The sequence below is a fragment of the Herpailurus yagouaroundi genome, unplaced genomic scaffold (genome assembly GCF_014898765.1).
Source record: "Herpailurus yagouaroundi ecotype Mexico unplaced genomic scaffold, PumYag 67793, whole genome shotgun sequence".
In the NCBI taxonomy this organism is placed as follows: Eukaryota; Metazoa; Chordata; class Mammalia; order Carnivora; family Felidae; genus Herpailurus; species Herpailurus yagouaroundi.
The window spans coordinates 10,791,084-10,806,643 of record NW_024420586.1 but is presented as its reverse complement, the minus strand read 5'-3'; the positions used below and the strand labels follow the sequence as shown (position 1 = coordinate 10,806,643).

Sequence of the window (15,560 nt, the reverse complement as noted above, 5' to 3'; positions counted from 1 at the left end):
CCTTTGCACAGCTGTTATCTGAACATACATTTTCTCATCTAAACACCATTGGTAGTTGGATATATGACAGTACATCAGCCGTGGGGTGGCCTTAGCTGTGGTGACGGCTGCAGTGGAGGGTAGGGCCCAGGGAAGGGGTGTGGTGGGCAGGGCTAGAGGCTGCCTTGTAAGACAACATCACCCTCCTACATGTGAAGCTCACTGAGATGGCGATCTGGGCGCTGGAGACCTGTCAGAGCCGCAAGAATCTACAGTAAACCCTTGGTTTGTGACACTAATTCTTTCTGGAAACATGCTTGTAATCCAAAGCACTTGTATATCTAAGTGAATTTCTCCGCAAGAAATAATGGAAACTCAGATGACTCGCTCCACCACACAAAAATACTCATATAAAAATGATTACAATACTGTAATATAATGTGAAATAATAGGGAAAATACAAAATACAAAGAAAAATAAATTAACCTGCACTTACCTTTGAAAGCCTTCGTGGCTGATGTGAGGAAGACAAGGAGAGGAAGGTTACTGTGTAGGACAACTTTCACTATCACTAATGGAATCACTTGTATCTATTGGGTCAACAGAATCTTTTTTTTTTTCATGACCCTTTAACAAGGAAACTATCCAATGACCTAGAATGAAGCAAAACATTACTAAGCTTACTCTTGTCTGGAAAAGCAAAGGACTGTCCAGAGGATCTTTGAAGTGGCAAAAACTACTATACTAGTGCCATTTCTGGGCACTTTCCAACATTGTGAAAAATCACTGAATTGCGCCAGACACTGTGGCCTAAGACCAAGAATCCAAGCATGGGAGACGATCACCCAGAATCCTGCAGTGGGTGGATGAGAGAGAGGGAGATAGATAGAGAGAAGAGCCACTGACTCCCTTGTGCTCATGTGACATTCAGCATCATGTACACTTGTATTGCAAGACATAAGTCATTTATCAAGTTAAAATTTCTTAGAAATGTTTGCCTGTCTTGCAGAACATTCAAAGAACAAGGTACTCACAATCCAAGGTTTTATAGTAATTCCTTTTGACCTTCAGCTTAGTTCCAGGTATTCCAAGGGCTTGTCAACATTCCTAAAAATGATCCCCCTAATGAAGTGTATGGCTTTATTTTCTATTTGTCAAATGTGGATAAAGACAACTCTCAGGGCAGCCTTGACTGTATCCAGCAAACCTTCTCTAGCTCTGGAGTCTCCCAGCTCAGTTGTCCGGGTCTTATGCCAGATAAAATTACAGTATATGCAACCAATGACTCCTATCAGATGATACGAGAAAGAATGCCTGAGGCAGAGGGGGAGTCCCACAGCCAAAGCACAGAAGTTATCAAACCTGGTGGACCGTATGTAGGGAAAAGAGTGTAAATTCAGAAAGCACCTCAAGCTATTTCAGATACCGTACCTGAGAGGAAACGGTCAACCCCCAGGAAACTTGCAGATATGATTCCAAAGACACAGGGCAGCAGCCGTGTTTCTCACTGGCCACATGGGGACGGTGTGATTTGCTTGCTGGCACTGAAGGCCCACAAGATACCTGAGCAGAAAGATGGCGTCGATCACCAAGATGGGAACTGCCTCGGAGCAATTCTGCAACAGGTAGCCAATCTGAATCCTAAGGGCCTCTCGTTTACCGTAAAGGATTATGTTTTTAAAGAGAGTCAAAGAGACTGACCTGGATACAGTGAAATAAACAGTCATTAGAGTCAGTGCTCTGGAGAAAGCTGAATCTATCACAGAACGCTGCCAGCACCAGCCATTCAGAATCTCCTGCATGTTCTAGTAGCAATGCTGCATCTTCTCCTCAGATATGGCTTTTGGATTCAGATTTCATTGATCCTTTAATGAATAAAAAATCTCAAAGACCTCACCTGACAAAAAGAATGCCTCCAACGTTAAATCGCCCTTTGAATCCCACCCGTGAAAAATCTGCTGCAGGCCCCCTGCCGCCCCCTGCAGCTGCTGCCATCCCTACCCCTCACTACTGCCTTCAACCCACCTGCCCGTCTCCAATCCTCCTCAAACTAAATTCTCACTCTAATTCCCCTAGAACTCGAGAAGGCCAGGGGACTCAAGACCTACCTTTTAACAGTTTTAGTCAAAACAGTAGTATATATGAGGACAGGCAAGACAAATACTCTTCTAGAACTTCTCTGGAAACATTATCCCCTGGTTCAGTTCTACTAAAGTGCCCAAAGCCTATGGAAGGAAACCGTTCAGTCTCACACAAAGTCCAAAAAAGTCTAAAAAACAGAAGGAAAAAGGCCCAATTAAGAAACACAACATTGCAACAACAGAAAAAACGAAGAGGACCTTAAAGGAGAAGAAGGGATTGCCAAGCTGAACAACTTCAGTCCAGTTTCCAATGAAGGAGTTAAAAAAGGTTGTACTGACTCTATGGAGCCTTCTTCAACAATTGCACTCCTAGATTATTTGGTAAAGTCTATTGCTGTCGTCTCCTCTGAGCAATGCCAGAGTTACCCAAGGATGACTTCAATACTGAGTTTGATGAGCACAGACAGGGCCTTGTGTGCCAGGATGGAGACTGTAGGCAGAAGATTTATGAAACTGGATGCCCAACAAAATCAGCTTTATCCGAGCTCAAAAGACAATCAGAATGTTCATGAAGAAGTCTTACAAGAATATCAGAAGACCAAGCAGTCTAGTCCCAGTTATCATGAAGAAAAATATATATGCAATCAACTTCATAACCAGCTGGCTCACCTCAAAACAAACAAACAAACAAACAAACAAACAAAAAACTCTAATAGGTGAATTTGACCCACAGCAAGCAGAGTCATGGTGCTAGACATGTATTTGATGGGTCCAGTTCTGGGCTCTCTATTCCGTTGGTCTATGTGTCTGTTTATGCCAGTACCATGCTGTCTTGATGATTACACTTTTGTAGTAGAGGCTGAAGTCTGGGATTGTGATGCCTCCCACTTTGGTTTTCTTTTTCAACATTACTTTGGCTATTCGGGGGTCTTTTGTGGTTCTATACAAAACTTAGGATTGTTTGTTCTAGCTTTGAGAAGAGTGTTGCTGCAGTTTTGATTGGTTGTATTTAAAGTTCCAAATGAGTTGCTCTAAGATTCTAAAAATGAGACTTTGCTTGCTGAAAGTTTCACTCTTAGTAAACTTGAGTGATTTTCTCCCCATTGGACATTCGTTCCCTACATTTGTGACACGGTTTTTTCTGCCTCCTACCAGTTTATGTGTGTCAATAGAAATATATTTTTTTAATATTGTGGATCCAATGTCACTACTTCAAATGAGTTTTTATTCTCCTTAAAAACTTGTGTTTAGGGGCGCCTGGGTGGCGCAGTCGGTTAAGCGTCCGACTTCAGCCAGGTCACGATCTCGCGGTCCGTGAGTTCGAGCCCCGCGTCGGGCTCTGGGCTGATGGCTCAGAGCCTGGAGCCTGTTTCCGATTCTGTGTCTCCCTCTCTCTCTGCCCCTCCCCCGTTCATGCTCTGTCTCTCTCTATCCCAAAAATAAATAAACGTTGAAAAAAAAATTAAAAAAAAAAACTTGTGTTTATCATTAGAAATGTTTTTTTTTAGATATTGAGAATTCAATGTGTGTACTTCAAAGTTACGCGTGTTTAAAAAAAAAAACCAGTAATGTGCAAGGTGAAAAGGTTTTAGATAAACATAAGCCATTTCCTGCTGTTTCTTAATACCAAGTCTTTGCCTTAAATGGTAGAATATTTAGAAATTTGCACAGAATGCAAAGAAAATATTGTTTCAGAGGGTTAAGGAATAGAAAGGTGTATGAGTATTTGTATGTGTATAGGTATGCACACACACATGTACATACAGACTGATTTGATCTAGAACGGTAAATCCACCCTACAAGTTAACCCCCCATTGCAGTGGTTGCCTTAAGGTGTTTGCTAGTTGTGTACATGGTGTGGTTCATCATTAGCTACACTGCTTCCCACTTGGTTAGAGCATTGGGAAGCATACTGTGCCTCCTGGTGTCTGAAAGTGTGTGCTCAGGCTGCATGTGTGTAGAGGTGGTGTGCATGTGAGCGTGCATCGAGGAAAAAAAATGCTGCTTCTCTCTGTAGGTCAAACCCTCAGGTTAAGCAACTGATGAGTGTTATCATAGGGATTTCTTTTTCTGTCAAATTGCTACTTCTGTTGCAGGAGACAAAAGCGTTTCCGTTTCAACAGCTTGGCAGCTTTATTAATGTTGGGCAAAATCAATCTGTTAGAAAATGAAACAGATCTATAGTTTGGGGGCAAAGTCGTAAAGTTAAACTTGAAGGTAACCTGCTTATACACTGCTACAAAGTATTTTTTGAAGAGAGATATGCAAAGAAACTATTATTGGCATGAAATGTATATTTAGAGTTTTTTTGTTTTGTTTTTTTGTTTGTTTTTTTCATCCTGGGAGCCAGGAGTATAAACAGGAGTGGATACATTTAACCATATCATACCATGAATTCATCAAACAGCACGCACTTTCATTGCATTGAGTTTACCTGTTGATGTTGATTTAAGCTATCATTTGTTTTATCATGTGGGAACATAACTTATGTGGTCAAAAATACAAGGATTTTGAACTAATGTTGATTCAAGTTGTGTTGTCTTACCGTATTGACTTTTCACGGCGCTGCCTGTTGGAAAGGGAAGCACTGTTTGCAAATCTGTTTTGAAATGTTTGTCAAAATTTTGATAGTATCTTTAATAAAGATGTTTGTCTCCAGCATCCAGCAAATATATACATATGGACATACATATATTCATATATACATACCATTGGTAGTTGGTTTATGTGATATATTCAAATAGTGTGTGTATATAAATATTAGTAACATGCTAGGGATATGGCAGTTAGTATGCAGCAAATATTAAAATTTTCTCTCTAGAATACTTTAGAGACAGAGTGATTTTAAATAGTTTGTAATAATAATCTAGGTAATTTTTAAAGTCCACATGTGGAAGTAAATTAAATTGAAATTTTCTTCTACAATCAAGACATTAAGCAATTTTAATTACACAGCATTACTTTCCAGAAGAGTCTTTAGGTATTCTATTTAGTAGTCAGACTTTTATCCTTTGGTATATGTTTTCAGACCTGAGAAAGATACCCATTTCACATATTATCAATACAAAATCCTCTTAAATTCTATATTTATGGCTTTGCTCTCTTACATTTACCATGGAGACATTTCAAATAGTGGTATGATAACTGCCTCAAACTTTTTGTAAGTATCTTTACTTTTCAATATAATTTGAAAGAGTGAATGAAATAATCTAAAGACAAATGAAAGGCTTGATACTTATGTCATTATAAGCAAATCACGAAGGGTGTCCTTAAACTCCTAGTATACATAGGAGACTCATAATTAGATACTGTCACAAATCATTCATGCAATTTTATTGTATTTTTATTTTTTAAATATTTATTTTAGAGAGGGAGAGATGGGAGCACTTATGAGTTGGGGGGTGGGCAATGAGAGAGATGGAGAGGATTCCAAACAGGCTCCATGTTGTCAGTGCAGAACCCAGTGATTAGGAGGCTGTATGCCAGAAGCCATGAGATCATGACCTGAGTTGAAATCAAGAGTTGGACGCTTAACAGACTAAGCCACCTCAATCATGCAATTTTAAGTGAAATTCAGTTAACAGTTAATTGTCTGCTGATGTGGTGATGGGTTGTCTGTTCCCCCAGGTACTGGGAGATAGATGGGCAAACATCTGTAGATGGACAGAAGATCGCTGGGTTCTTTTACAAGACATCCTCCTGAAATGGCAGCGTTTTACCGAAGAACAGGTGAGTCATGTGGGGGAAATTGTGTCAGTGAAAGATATGGTGAGATTTTCAACGGGAAAAAAAAAGCATATGATGATCTACTTTAGTAATTATTTATTTTCTTTTTTGGAATTATTTTATTTCTTTCAGTGCCTTTTTAGTGCATGGCTTTCAGAAAAAGAAGATGCATTGAACAAGATTCACACAACTGGCTTTAAGGATCAAAGTGAAATGTTATCAAGTCTTCAAAAACTGGCTGTATGTATTTTTTAGCGTTCACAACTTTAAAAAAAAATAGTTGACAGTAACACCATAATTTGGTCTCTTTATTATTTCCGATCTTAAACCAAATAAATACTCATTGTTGTGGCTTAAATCATAGTCTGTTCAATTATATCATATTGTAAATTTTATTTAAAATAGGAACAGCTATATTATCTTAGATGGCTTGGGCTGCTATAATAAAATACCATAGACTGGGTGACTTAAACAAATATTTATTTCTCACGCGTATGGAAGCTGGGGAGTCCAGGATCAACCTGCCAGCAGCTTTAGTTTTTGGTGAGGACCCTTTTCTGATTTGCATACTGCACCTTCTTACCTTGTGTTCTCATGGTAGAAAGAGAGGAAACTTTTGGTGTCTCTTTCCCACGTTTATTTTTTTTTAATTTAAATTTTAGTTAACATACAGTGCAATATTGGTTTCAGCGGTAGAATTCAATGGTTGATCACTACATACAACACCCTGTGCTCATCACAAGTGCCCTCCTTAATACCTATTGGCCATCTAGCCCATCTCCTATATTTTTTAAATTAATTTTTTAAATTGAGATGTAATTGACATATCACATTACTTTCAGATGTATAGCATAATGATTCAGTGTTTGTATGTATTAAAAAATGACTGCCATGATTAGTTAACACCCATCACCTCACCCAGGTGCATTCTTTTTCTTGTGGTGAGAACTTTAAAGATCTATCCTCTTAACAACTCTGAGATGCACATTATGTTGTTATTATTAACTGTAGTCACCATTCTGCTCATTACATTCCCCATGCTTATTTATTTTACCACTGAAAGTTTGTACCTTTTGATCAACCTTCACCCATTTCCTCCTCTTATAAGGGCATGAGCTCCAACATGAGGTCTCCACCCTTATGATCTCATCTAAACCTAATAACCTCTCGAAGGCCCCACCTCTTACTACCATCACATTTTATGTAAGTGTGTGAGGGTAAGGTTCAACATCTGAACTTTGTGGGGACACAAACATTCAGTCTATAACATCACACCCACAGACCCCCCCAAATTCATATCTTTTTCACATGCACAATGCATTCATTCTATCTTATGAGCTCCAGAAGTCTTAACTGGTTCCAGAATCAGCTCTGCAGTATAAATTCCAAAGTTTCATCATCATCTAAATCAGATGTGGTAAGACTCCAGGTGCAATTCATCCTGAGGCAGACTTCCTACCTAGCTGTGACACTATGAAACCAGGCAAGTTAAGCACTCCCAAAATATGTTGGTGCATCAGGCAGAGGACAGACATTCCCCTTCCAAAAATGAGAAAAAGGAAAGTAGGAAGGAGTGACAGGTTCCAAATAGGTCCAAAACACAGCAAAGAAAATTCCATTAGATCTTAAGCCTCAAGAATAATCCTCTTTGGACTGATGCACTGCCCTCCAGGACCACTGGAGAAGCAGCCTCACCTCCAGGACTCCACAAGTTAGCCTTGTCTGTTCAGTTCCACGGGGCACCACCCATGTGGCCCTCTGCAGCAGCCCTGCCCAGTGGCTCTGCTCCTGCGGTACTGGGGAGGGGCATCCTGCCCCGTGGACTGGAGAGGTAGACCCACTCTTTGAAACCCAGGAAGCACTAGCTCTGCTCTCTGGGCCTGTGGTGGGAGTGGTATGTCTTCTAACTCGGAATCACCTACATTATTCTTTGCTTTTCTTTAGGAATAGCACATGTTAGACAGCCTTCCTTCATTCTGTCTATTTTTCTCCATTGCTTTTAGTCTCAGCTGGCAGTGTTTCTGTTGGTATAATTCCATCTCTATTCCTGGGTTCTGTTGAGATGGCTGATGAGGTCTCTGGTTCCCACCTACACTAATCTTATCAAGTGGTCAGTCAGCCATACCCTTAGTGTTCTCTTCTGAACATATTTTCTCATTCTTTGCAATATGGATAGGCTGAGGATTTGCCACATCTTTAAATTCTAGTGCCTTTATGCCAAATGACTCTTGTTCTATTCATTTCTCTCTTCTCTCATTTTACCATGGGCAAGAGAAATCATGCCACTTTGCTTAGATATCTCCTCAGCTAAATACTCAATTTCATTGCTCACAAGTTCCACCTTCCACAAAATGCTGGAACATGAACACGATTCAGCCAAGTTGTTTGCCACTTCATAATCAGGATCATCCTTCCTCCAGTTGCCAATAACATCACCCTCATTTTCATCTAAGACCTCATCAGAATGACTTTTGCCATCCATATTTATACTAATATTTTGTCCGTTTTAATTTATGTATTCTCTAAAAACAGGATGCTTTCCAGGTCTCTTTCTCTGATCCCTCAACAGAATTGCCTTTAGGAGTCATTTCACAGCAATCTCAACCTTCTCTAACCTGCACCTTGCAGGTTAGAGCACCTGAGCGCTCTCAGCCTCTACCCATTACTCACTTCCAAAGCTGTATACACATTTGTAGGTATTTGTTACAGTGGTACCCCACTTCTTGGTACCAATTCCTGTCTTAGACATCTCAGACTTCTGTAACAAAATATCACGGACTAGATGGCTTACACGGCAGACATTTATTTCTCACATTTCTGGAAGCTTGGAAGTATGAGATCATGGTGCCAGCAGATTTGGTTCCTGGTAAGGTCCCTTTTCCTGGCTCTTAGCGTCTTTTAGCTGTATCCTCACATAGCAGCAGAATTAGAGGAGGATCCGATGCCTCTTCCTCTTCTTCTAAGGGCACTGATCCCATTGTGGTGCTCTACTCTCTTCTCCTCATCTAAACCCAATTACCTCCCAAAAGCCCATTCTCCTAATATTACCACAGTAGAGGCTTCAGCCCTCATTTCATGAATTTTGGAGGAATACGAACATTCATTACATTAGATGTAGGCAGATTGGCAACTGTGGTTTTCAAAAAACAATTGTACTTTTGAAAAAAATATACCATCCCTGGAATAAGAATTCAGTTAAAATAAAAAGGTAACACTGAGAAGTACATAGGAATGTTCTGTATAGTTCTAAACAGTATGTGGTTCTAAAGTAATAGTCTAAATTAAATTCTTTGAGAAATCGAAGTATAAGAAGTGATTATCCTCACATAAGGGGCCTATACCTTCATTTGGAAAATTAGAAAAAATATTAAAGCAAACCAGTAGCATTAATTATAAGTGCCTGTGTGTTTTGAAAAATAAGGGAACTTTGGCAATAAAAGAACATCACAGAGGGCTTCAATGAGATATTTTAGTTTGAGTGAAAACGTAGAGGATTAGAAAAGACCTCTAAAGCTTCTCTTCCACTGTGAACTTGATTATTTGGCTGTGTAGTAGAGGGCAGTGTAATATTAAGAGCTTAATTTTTCAAATAAAATATTCCAAAGTTAGAATTTCTTCTTGTTGTTTTGATAGAGCGATTCTCTTAAATGCTAACTTGATGTTAACTCTAATATAAAACAAAGGTCTGTTATAAATAACATTTTATAATTTTACCTAAATGAAATGATTTATATCTGTATTGATATTGTATGACATAATTAAATCATTTATTTAAAGCTGATCTTAAATATGTTTCCCCAGTTAAATGTGTATCATTTTCCCAAATATTGATTTGTATCATATATTTTTGCTCCATAGTTACTGATCTTTAGGCTTTTAATTTAAAATTGATTCATAAATATATTGCTTGTCATCACAAGCTAGTTTCTTATGGATGAGAATTCACTCCTCAAACAAGATATACTTTCTGGAGTCATTTGACCACTAAAGACAAATTTCAGAAAAGTGATCTGTATTTGTATCAAAAGAATGCAAAAATGTCAGTGATGTATTTGTAATTTTGTTCCACAGCTGATGAGGAGCTGCTGAGAACTTGATACAATTCATATTTGCATTTTTGGAATACTCTTGGGTAGTAAGGAGGCCAGTTAGTGGAACTGAACTAAGTAGCATTGGGTATGAAAAGGAGGAAGTAGACAAGGTTATTTCAGAAGAGGATATTGAGGCCCAGGGGAAAACACACACACAACACACACACACACACACACACACACACACACACACACACACACACACACGGCATGCATAAACTATCAAAGAGCATTAGTAGCAGAGTCAAATTGAGCACCAAGACATGCAGACTCAGGTCCAGCCCTTTTAAGCTATTTCAGAACTCCTCATATCATTTGGTTCCTTAACAAAAAAAGAACTGTAATCGAGAACCATGATTTCTAACAGTCAAGTACTACTATGTTGACATTTTTGTGAATAAAAGACTTGACTAACCTCAGGACCATGAAAATGCTCAGTAATTATCCAGTATGATTAAAATTCAAATTATGTCACCTTACTTGTGAACAAAGTGAAAATATGTTTTGTATAAGTCTTACCGTTTGATAGTTTAAGCCAATTAACAAAATCTGACAGCTGGTCTAGAATTTGAGGTAAAATTCCCCTGCTGACTCAGGCAGTGAATAAGAATTTAATGTTCATTAAAATATGTCACAATCTGAGACCCAAAACAGGTACCATCTGTCACCAGTTCCTACTACATACCTAGGTATAGATACAGTGTGCTCAAACTCTTTTATTTATAATCAGTGCAATTTGTTTTTGAAATATTATCACTAATAGCCCATGGGATGTTCTCCTACTTTTCATTTGAGGTGGGAAATGAGGAGTCAAGTTTTTCATTTCCTCTTGATCTGTGCTTTTATCCAAACCATGTAGATCTATTATTTTTCACGGTCAAAACTGATTTTTTATTTGATGTAAACAATCAAAAGCAAAGGAGAGAAGAAACTGTGGCCCTTAGGCAGATTCTAAAACAGAATCAGTTAGGCTATCACAGGAAGGCCCAAATTTAAAAGAAATAGGTTCCTGGGTGAGTTTTCTGTTGCCGTGAGGACCTGTGGTGTTTTCCGGGGAAGGACCACCCTGGGAAGCATGGTGGTCAACAGGCCTAGGGTGTGCAGGGGCTACAGCGGACTGTGGAATTGAGGACAGTCTCAAGTGGCTGCGAGCACACGACAGGGTTGAAGTACTTACAGTGGCTCAGCAGGTCCCTGCTGATAGTGCTGGTACCAAGACTTGAAACCTCACCTCCTGTTACCAATTAATCCAAGTAGAATCGATGGTTCTCAAGAAGTGTGGTCCCCAGACTGGCAGCATCAGCATCACCTGAGAACTTGTTAGAAATGCAAATTCTTAGGTTCCATCCCAGACCTATTGACTCAGAGGGCCTAGAAGTTGGGCCCAGAAATCTGCATTTTAGAAAGGCTTCTAGGTGATTCTGATTCCCCCAGGGATTTCCTGGCCTGTTTGTAAGGATACATTCATTTTGCACTTGAAATCATCTTTTAGTGACCACATAGAATATGTCTGTTCTGTCTTCTCGGGCAGCTTATCTATCTCTCGTTCCTCTTTACTACTGGCCTAATCTGGTTTATTGACTGTACCTCCCTGCCTGTTTTGGTTATAGGTCCAACTGCTTGGCCTCTTTGCAAATAAAATATATTTCTTCTTTTAAAATCCTGGGTGACCTCTGCCATGTGTAAATTTTCTAGAGCTTCCTTTTTCTTCCTGAGTTTTCCAGAACTCTGTGGTTCTCTGGCACTCAAACACTTGTAATTAGTTTTTGATAAGCAGAGAGACATCTTTTTTTATACTCTAATAATAAACAGCAATTAAATAATAGTAATTTAATATGTACACATAAAATGGAAGCATCCAGGTGTTGATAGCCAAGGATAGATGGGAGAAGGTACTTCAGTACCGTGATTCAGTGCATCCGGCAGCACCTGGATTTCTTGTCTTCTCCCTCTGTTGGGTGTGGTAGGAGAGTCCTTTGGGTAGTGGGAATTCATGAAGAAAGAGAAAGAAATATTCTCCCAACAAAGGAAACAAACTGAAAACTAACCTGACATCACCATTTTTAAAACTATAGATTTAAAATTTACTAGCTAGAAGCTTTGTTTAGTACAGTGCTCTTGTATGGATTTAGGTAAAAATATGTAAATTCAGTAATTCCACAATTTGATTATAATAATGTTTTTACTTCACCTTGAATCCATTTTTTCCTAAAGGTATTCTTTAATGGTGATTTGACTTCCTTTCCCTTTATTTTTGTGATGCTCACCAAGTGTTTCTTCATTGGGCTTAATCTTCACACAGGAGGCTTACTGTCATTTGCCACTAAATCTCTTTGGGTATCCAATTAGTTTTATAGATCATCTAAGAAAAACTCTTTACATGTTATGAAGTTGCCCATGAATTTCCAACACAAATTGTTTCCTCTTCTTCAGACATAACTCTCAGTTCCTTGTTCTGAAATGTTTCCAAATCATTGCATATTTAGCTTAAATAATGGCATACCCCTTAGCTTTGTGCATACAGCTATTTAAATTAGCTCCTGAGGCCCTGAGAGAGCCAAAGAGGATTGTATTTACATCTTTATATTTTAAAATGCATGCCTTTAATTCTATCATAACCTTTCCCTCCCCCCAAAAAAACCTGAAATGGCTTATAACAAAACAAATACATGCCAAAAATTAAAAGAAAAAAAAAAAGATTAGGATGCCATAAAGGGATTGGAGGAATCTACAAATTCAAATTTGGGTCCCAGCTCTAGACAGGTAGGATAAAGTATTGTTTTATTACTAGCCCAAAATGCATTTAAATTAAATGGAGAGCTAATGTGGATTAAACAAACAAAATCAACATATAAAACCAATGCATTACTAAGTTACTACAGTGAAAGTTTTATTTTGATATGCATTCATCTTATGAATCTTAACTCATTTTGATTTATTGCATTCTTTCAAACTGAGAGAAAACAGTGAAAAAAACCATAATTGTTGAGGGAAAATTAGAAATGAACTTCACAACTAGCTTTTATACCTTAAAAGTGGCATGCACTAGGAATCCAGTATAAAGTACACAAGGTGAAGCAGATTCTGAATAAAGGATGAACTCCCAGAACATTCTTCAGAGCCGTCAGTGCAGGCAGCATGCCAGAATGAGCTACATAAAGTGTCCCTTGCATGGGAGGTGGTATATTAATTTCTCTGTGTACATGACATGTCAGTTCATTAGCAATTGGTACATCTGTTTCATGATCATTTATTTGCCATGTGAAATATTAGTCATTCTTAAATTTGCATTTGTTTTGGAAAGACAGGTCTCACTGTTCACTTTATGTTCATTGTACTTGTTGTGGCGAAAAGGAGGGGAAAAGGAGGGGATTATAGCAAAGAAGCTATAAAATAATTGCCTCTTCTTTCTTTTTGTTCTTTGTTGGCAAGCTAAGTCCGGAACTAGTGTTTGGGAGCCAGAGATTGGATTTCCCAAAGTGTAGGGTGACCTTAATGGATAAAGTGAAAGAATAAGCTGCCCGGATCTACTGATTTCATATAAGCCACTTTGTTTATTCATTCCATTTCAACGAAAGGGCGTGGGTCACCCTCTATAACTCACAAAAACTTTGAAAATAGGGATGTTATCAAAATTACTCCATAAAACACATATGTACTTAGAAAACATATGAAGTGATTCCAAAGGATTTATATCACACTCAGTTGCTTCGTTCTATTACTTAATGGGCTTTTAAATTCGCTTTAGAAGATAATTACTCAGATAGCCAAATGTTAATTGAATAACAGATACTAAAAAAATTTAAAAGTAAACTTCCCTTTGAGTAACACTACTTCTTTACTTGTGAGTTCCTCAAATATTTCTAAGTAGCTCCTAAGTTTCTCTACTAGGTGTTTTTCTACATCTGACTTTTATTTTTCTTTCTCTTCAAGCTTCTTGGGAGATTATTTGGATTATAATCTTCTACTTAGATTCTTATGGGCTCTTGCTCCTTTGCAGGCATGAATACAGTCTTTTTGTATCTATGCAAATGAGAAAATACATGCAAAAACAATTTGAACTATACTGTTTTATAAAATGTTACGAGGCTTATTATGTATTCTTTCCTGTTTTAACAGGTTTTAAAAACAGATTTAGAAAAGAAAAAGCAAACCATGGACAAACTCTGTTCACTCAACCAAGATCTTCTTTCAACCCTGAAAAACACGTTGGTAGCCCAAAAGATGGAAGCATGGCTGGACAACTTTGCCCAGCGTTGGGATAATTTAGTCCAAAAACTTGAAAAAAGTTCTGCACAGGTTAGTGATCCTAATTACTTACCCTGTAATGAATCATCTTTGAGATTCTTGAAATCCTCATTCAAGGCAACAGTATTATAACTCTACAAAGGATATCACTGGATTAGTCCTTGCAAAGTAGTCATTTGAATAAAAAGTATGGCTTGTCTTGTTAGTGGACAATGTGGGAGAGGTGAAGGAGTGAGTGCTAATTGACTGAACTAGTTCTTGCCTTAGAGTGTAATTCCTTCCAGTTAAGTGGGAATGAGGATCTGAGTGACTTAGAGCAATTGGACCGAGTGCTGGGGACTGTGTCATCACAACCTGACCCCAAATCACAGATTCTAGAACCTTGAGTGCTGTTAGTTGATCCCTACATTTTACATGTGAGAAAAATGAAACGTAGGGAGGAAAAATGAATTGTCCAAGCGAAGTTGGTGATAGGAGCACGGCTCAGGCCCAGGTCCTTTGATTTTACTGAAGACTCTGTTTTATTAGGATGAGTAAGGATCTGTTCATTGCATGTTCTTTGTGCCACGAACAGTTAAATCATAACACTAACACACAGGCTGTGGATTAGGAAAGCATCTGTGTACCCTTGTAGTGTCATAATGTGGCTTTCTGGTAAGACTTTTAAAAGTTTTGGTAATTCAAAGGAAATGGGATGATTTTAAAGTAGAAACCTTTGTTATCTGATGTTATTAGATGGTGGAATTGTGGGTAGTCATTCAAAATATTAACATTATATATAATAGCATTTAACACATTATGCCATATTATTTTCCATTATAGAAGCTAACTTTTGCTAATCGGTTGTAGTCCATAGCTCAAAGCACCATTAGCACATCTCTGTGAAAGCTATGACCACATTCGGTAGCTTTAGGCATTCATTTCCTTTGTTATGAGACAGTGAAGGGAATTTGTTTTCCTGAGACTTGACATTTGATAAGTATGAAATGTTTGAAATGTTTGTTGAAAGATGAAGTTTAAAATATTTCTTCCAGAAATATAATTTAAGAAAATGTTACCAGGCAATGTATACGATTTTCAGTCACAGTTGAACTTTCCTTTTGAAATTAAATTCATACTTAAAATTTTAAATTTGAAGGAGTGTACATTGTAATCATTTCCCATGCAGTCATTGGACATTAATAAAAATTCCATGAGTTTTCCAGTGAATATATTTTTAGCATTTGCTTGAATGAGTAGTGATTTTATAACCATGTCATAATTCTTCTTACTATATATGATCTGGCCATGGCTAGTTTGCATTAGCACTGGAATTTATGTAATAAATATGTGAGACATGAGAACATTTGATACTTTTTAAATCAACAATGATATCATTCCAATATGTGCCCATTGGTTCTGTAGATTATTGGTGCTACAAAATGGTCGGTTACCA

At 38.0% G+C, this 15,560-nt stretch overlaps 1 protein-coding gene across 1 annotated transcript in view; it reads left to right on the top strand.

Annotated features, from left to right (window-relative positions):
• DMD (dystrophin) overlaps nt 1-15,560 on the top strand; it is a 2,039,083-nt gene that overhangs the window by 617,736 nt on the left and 1,405,787 nt on the right. The window contains exons 14-16 of the mRNA XM_040468816.1: nt 5,688-5,789; nt 5,919-6,026; nt 13,997-14,176. Of these exons, the coding sequence (XP_040324750.1) occupies nt 5,688-5,789; nt 5,919-6,026; nt 13,997-14,176 (390 nt within the window). The remainder of the gene's footprint in view (nt 1-5,687; nt 5,790-5,918; nt 6,027-13,996; nt 14,177-15,560) is intronic.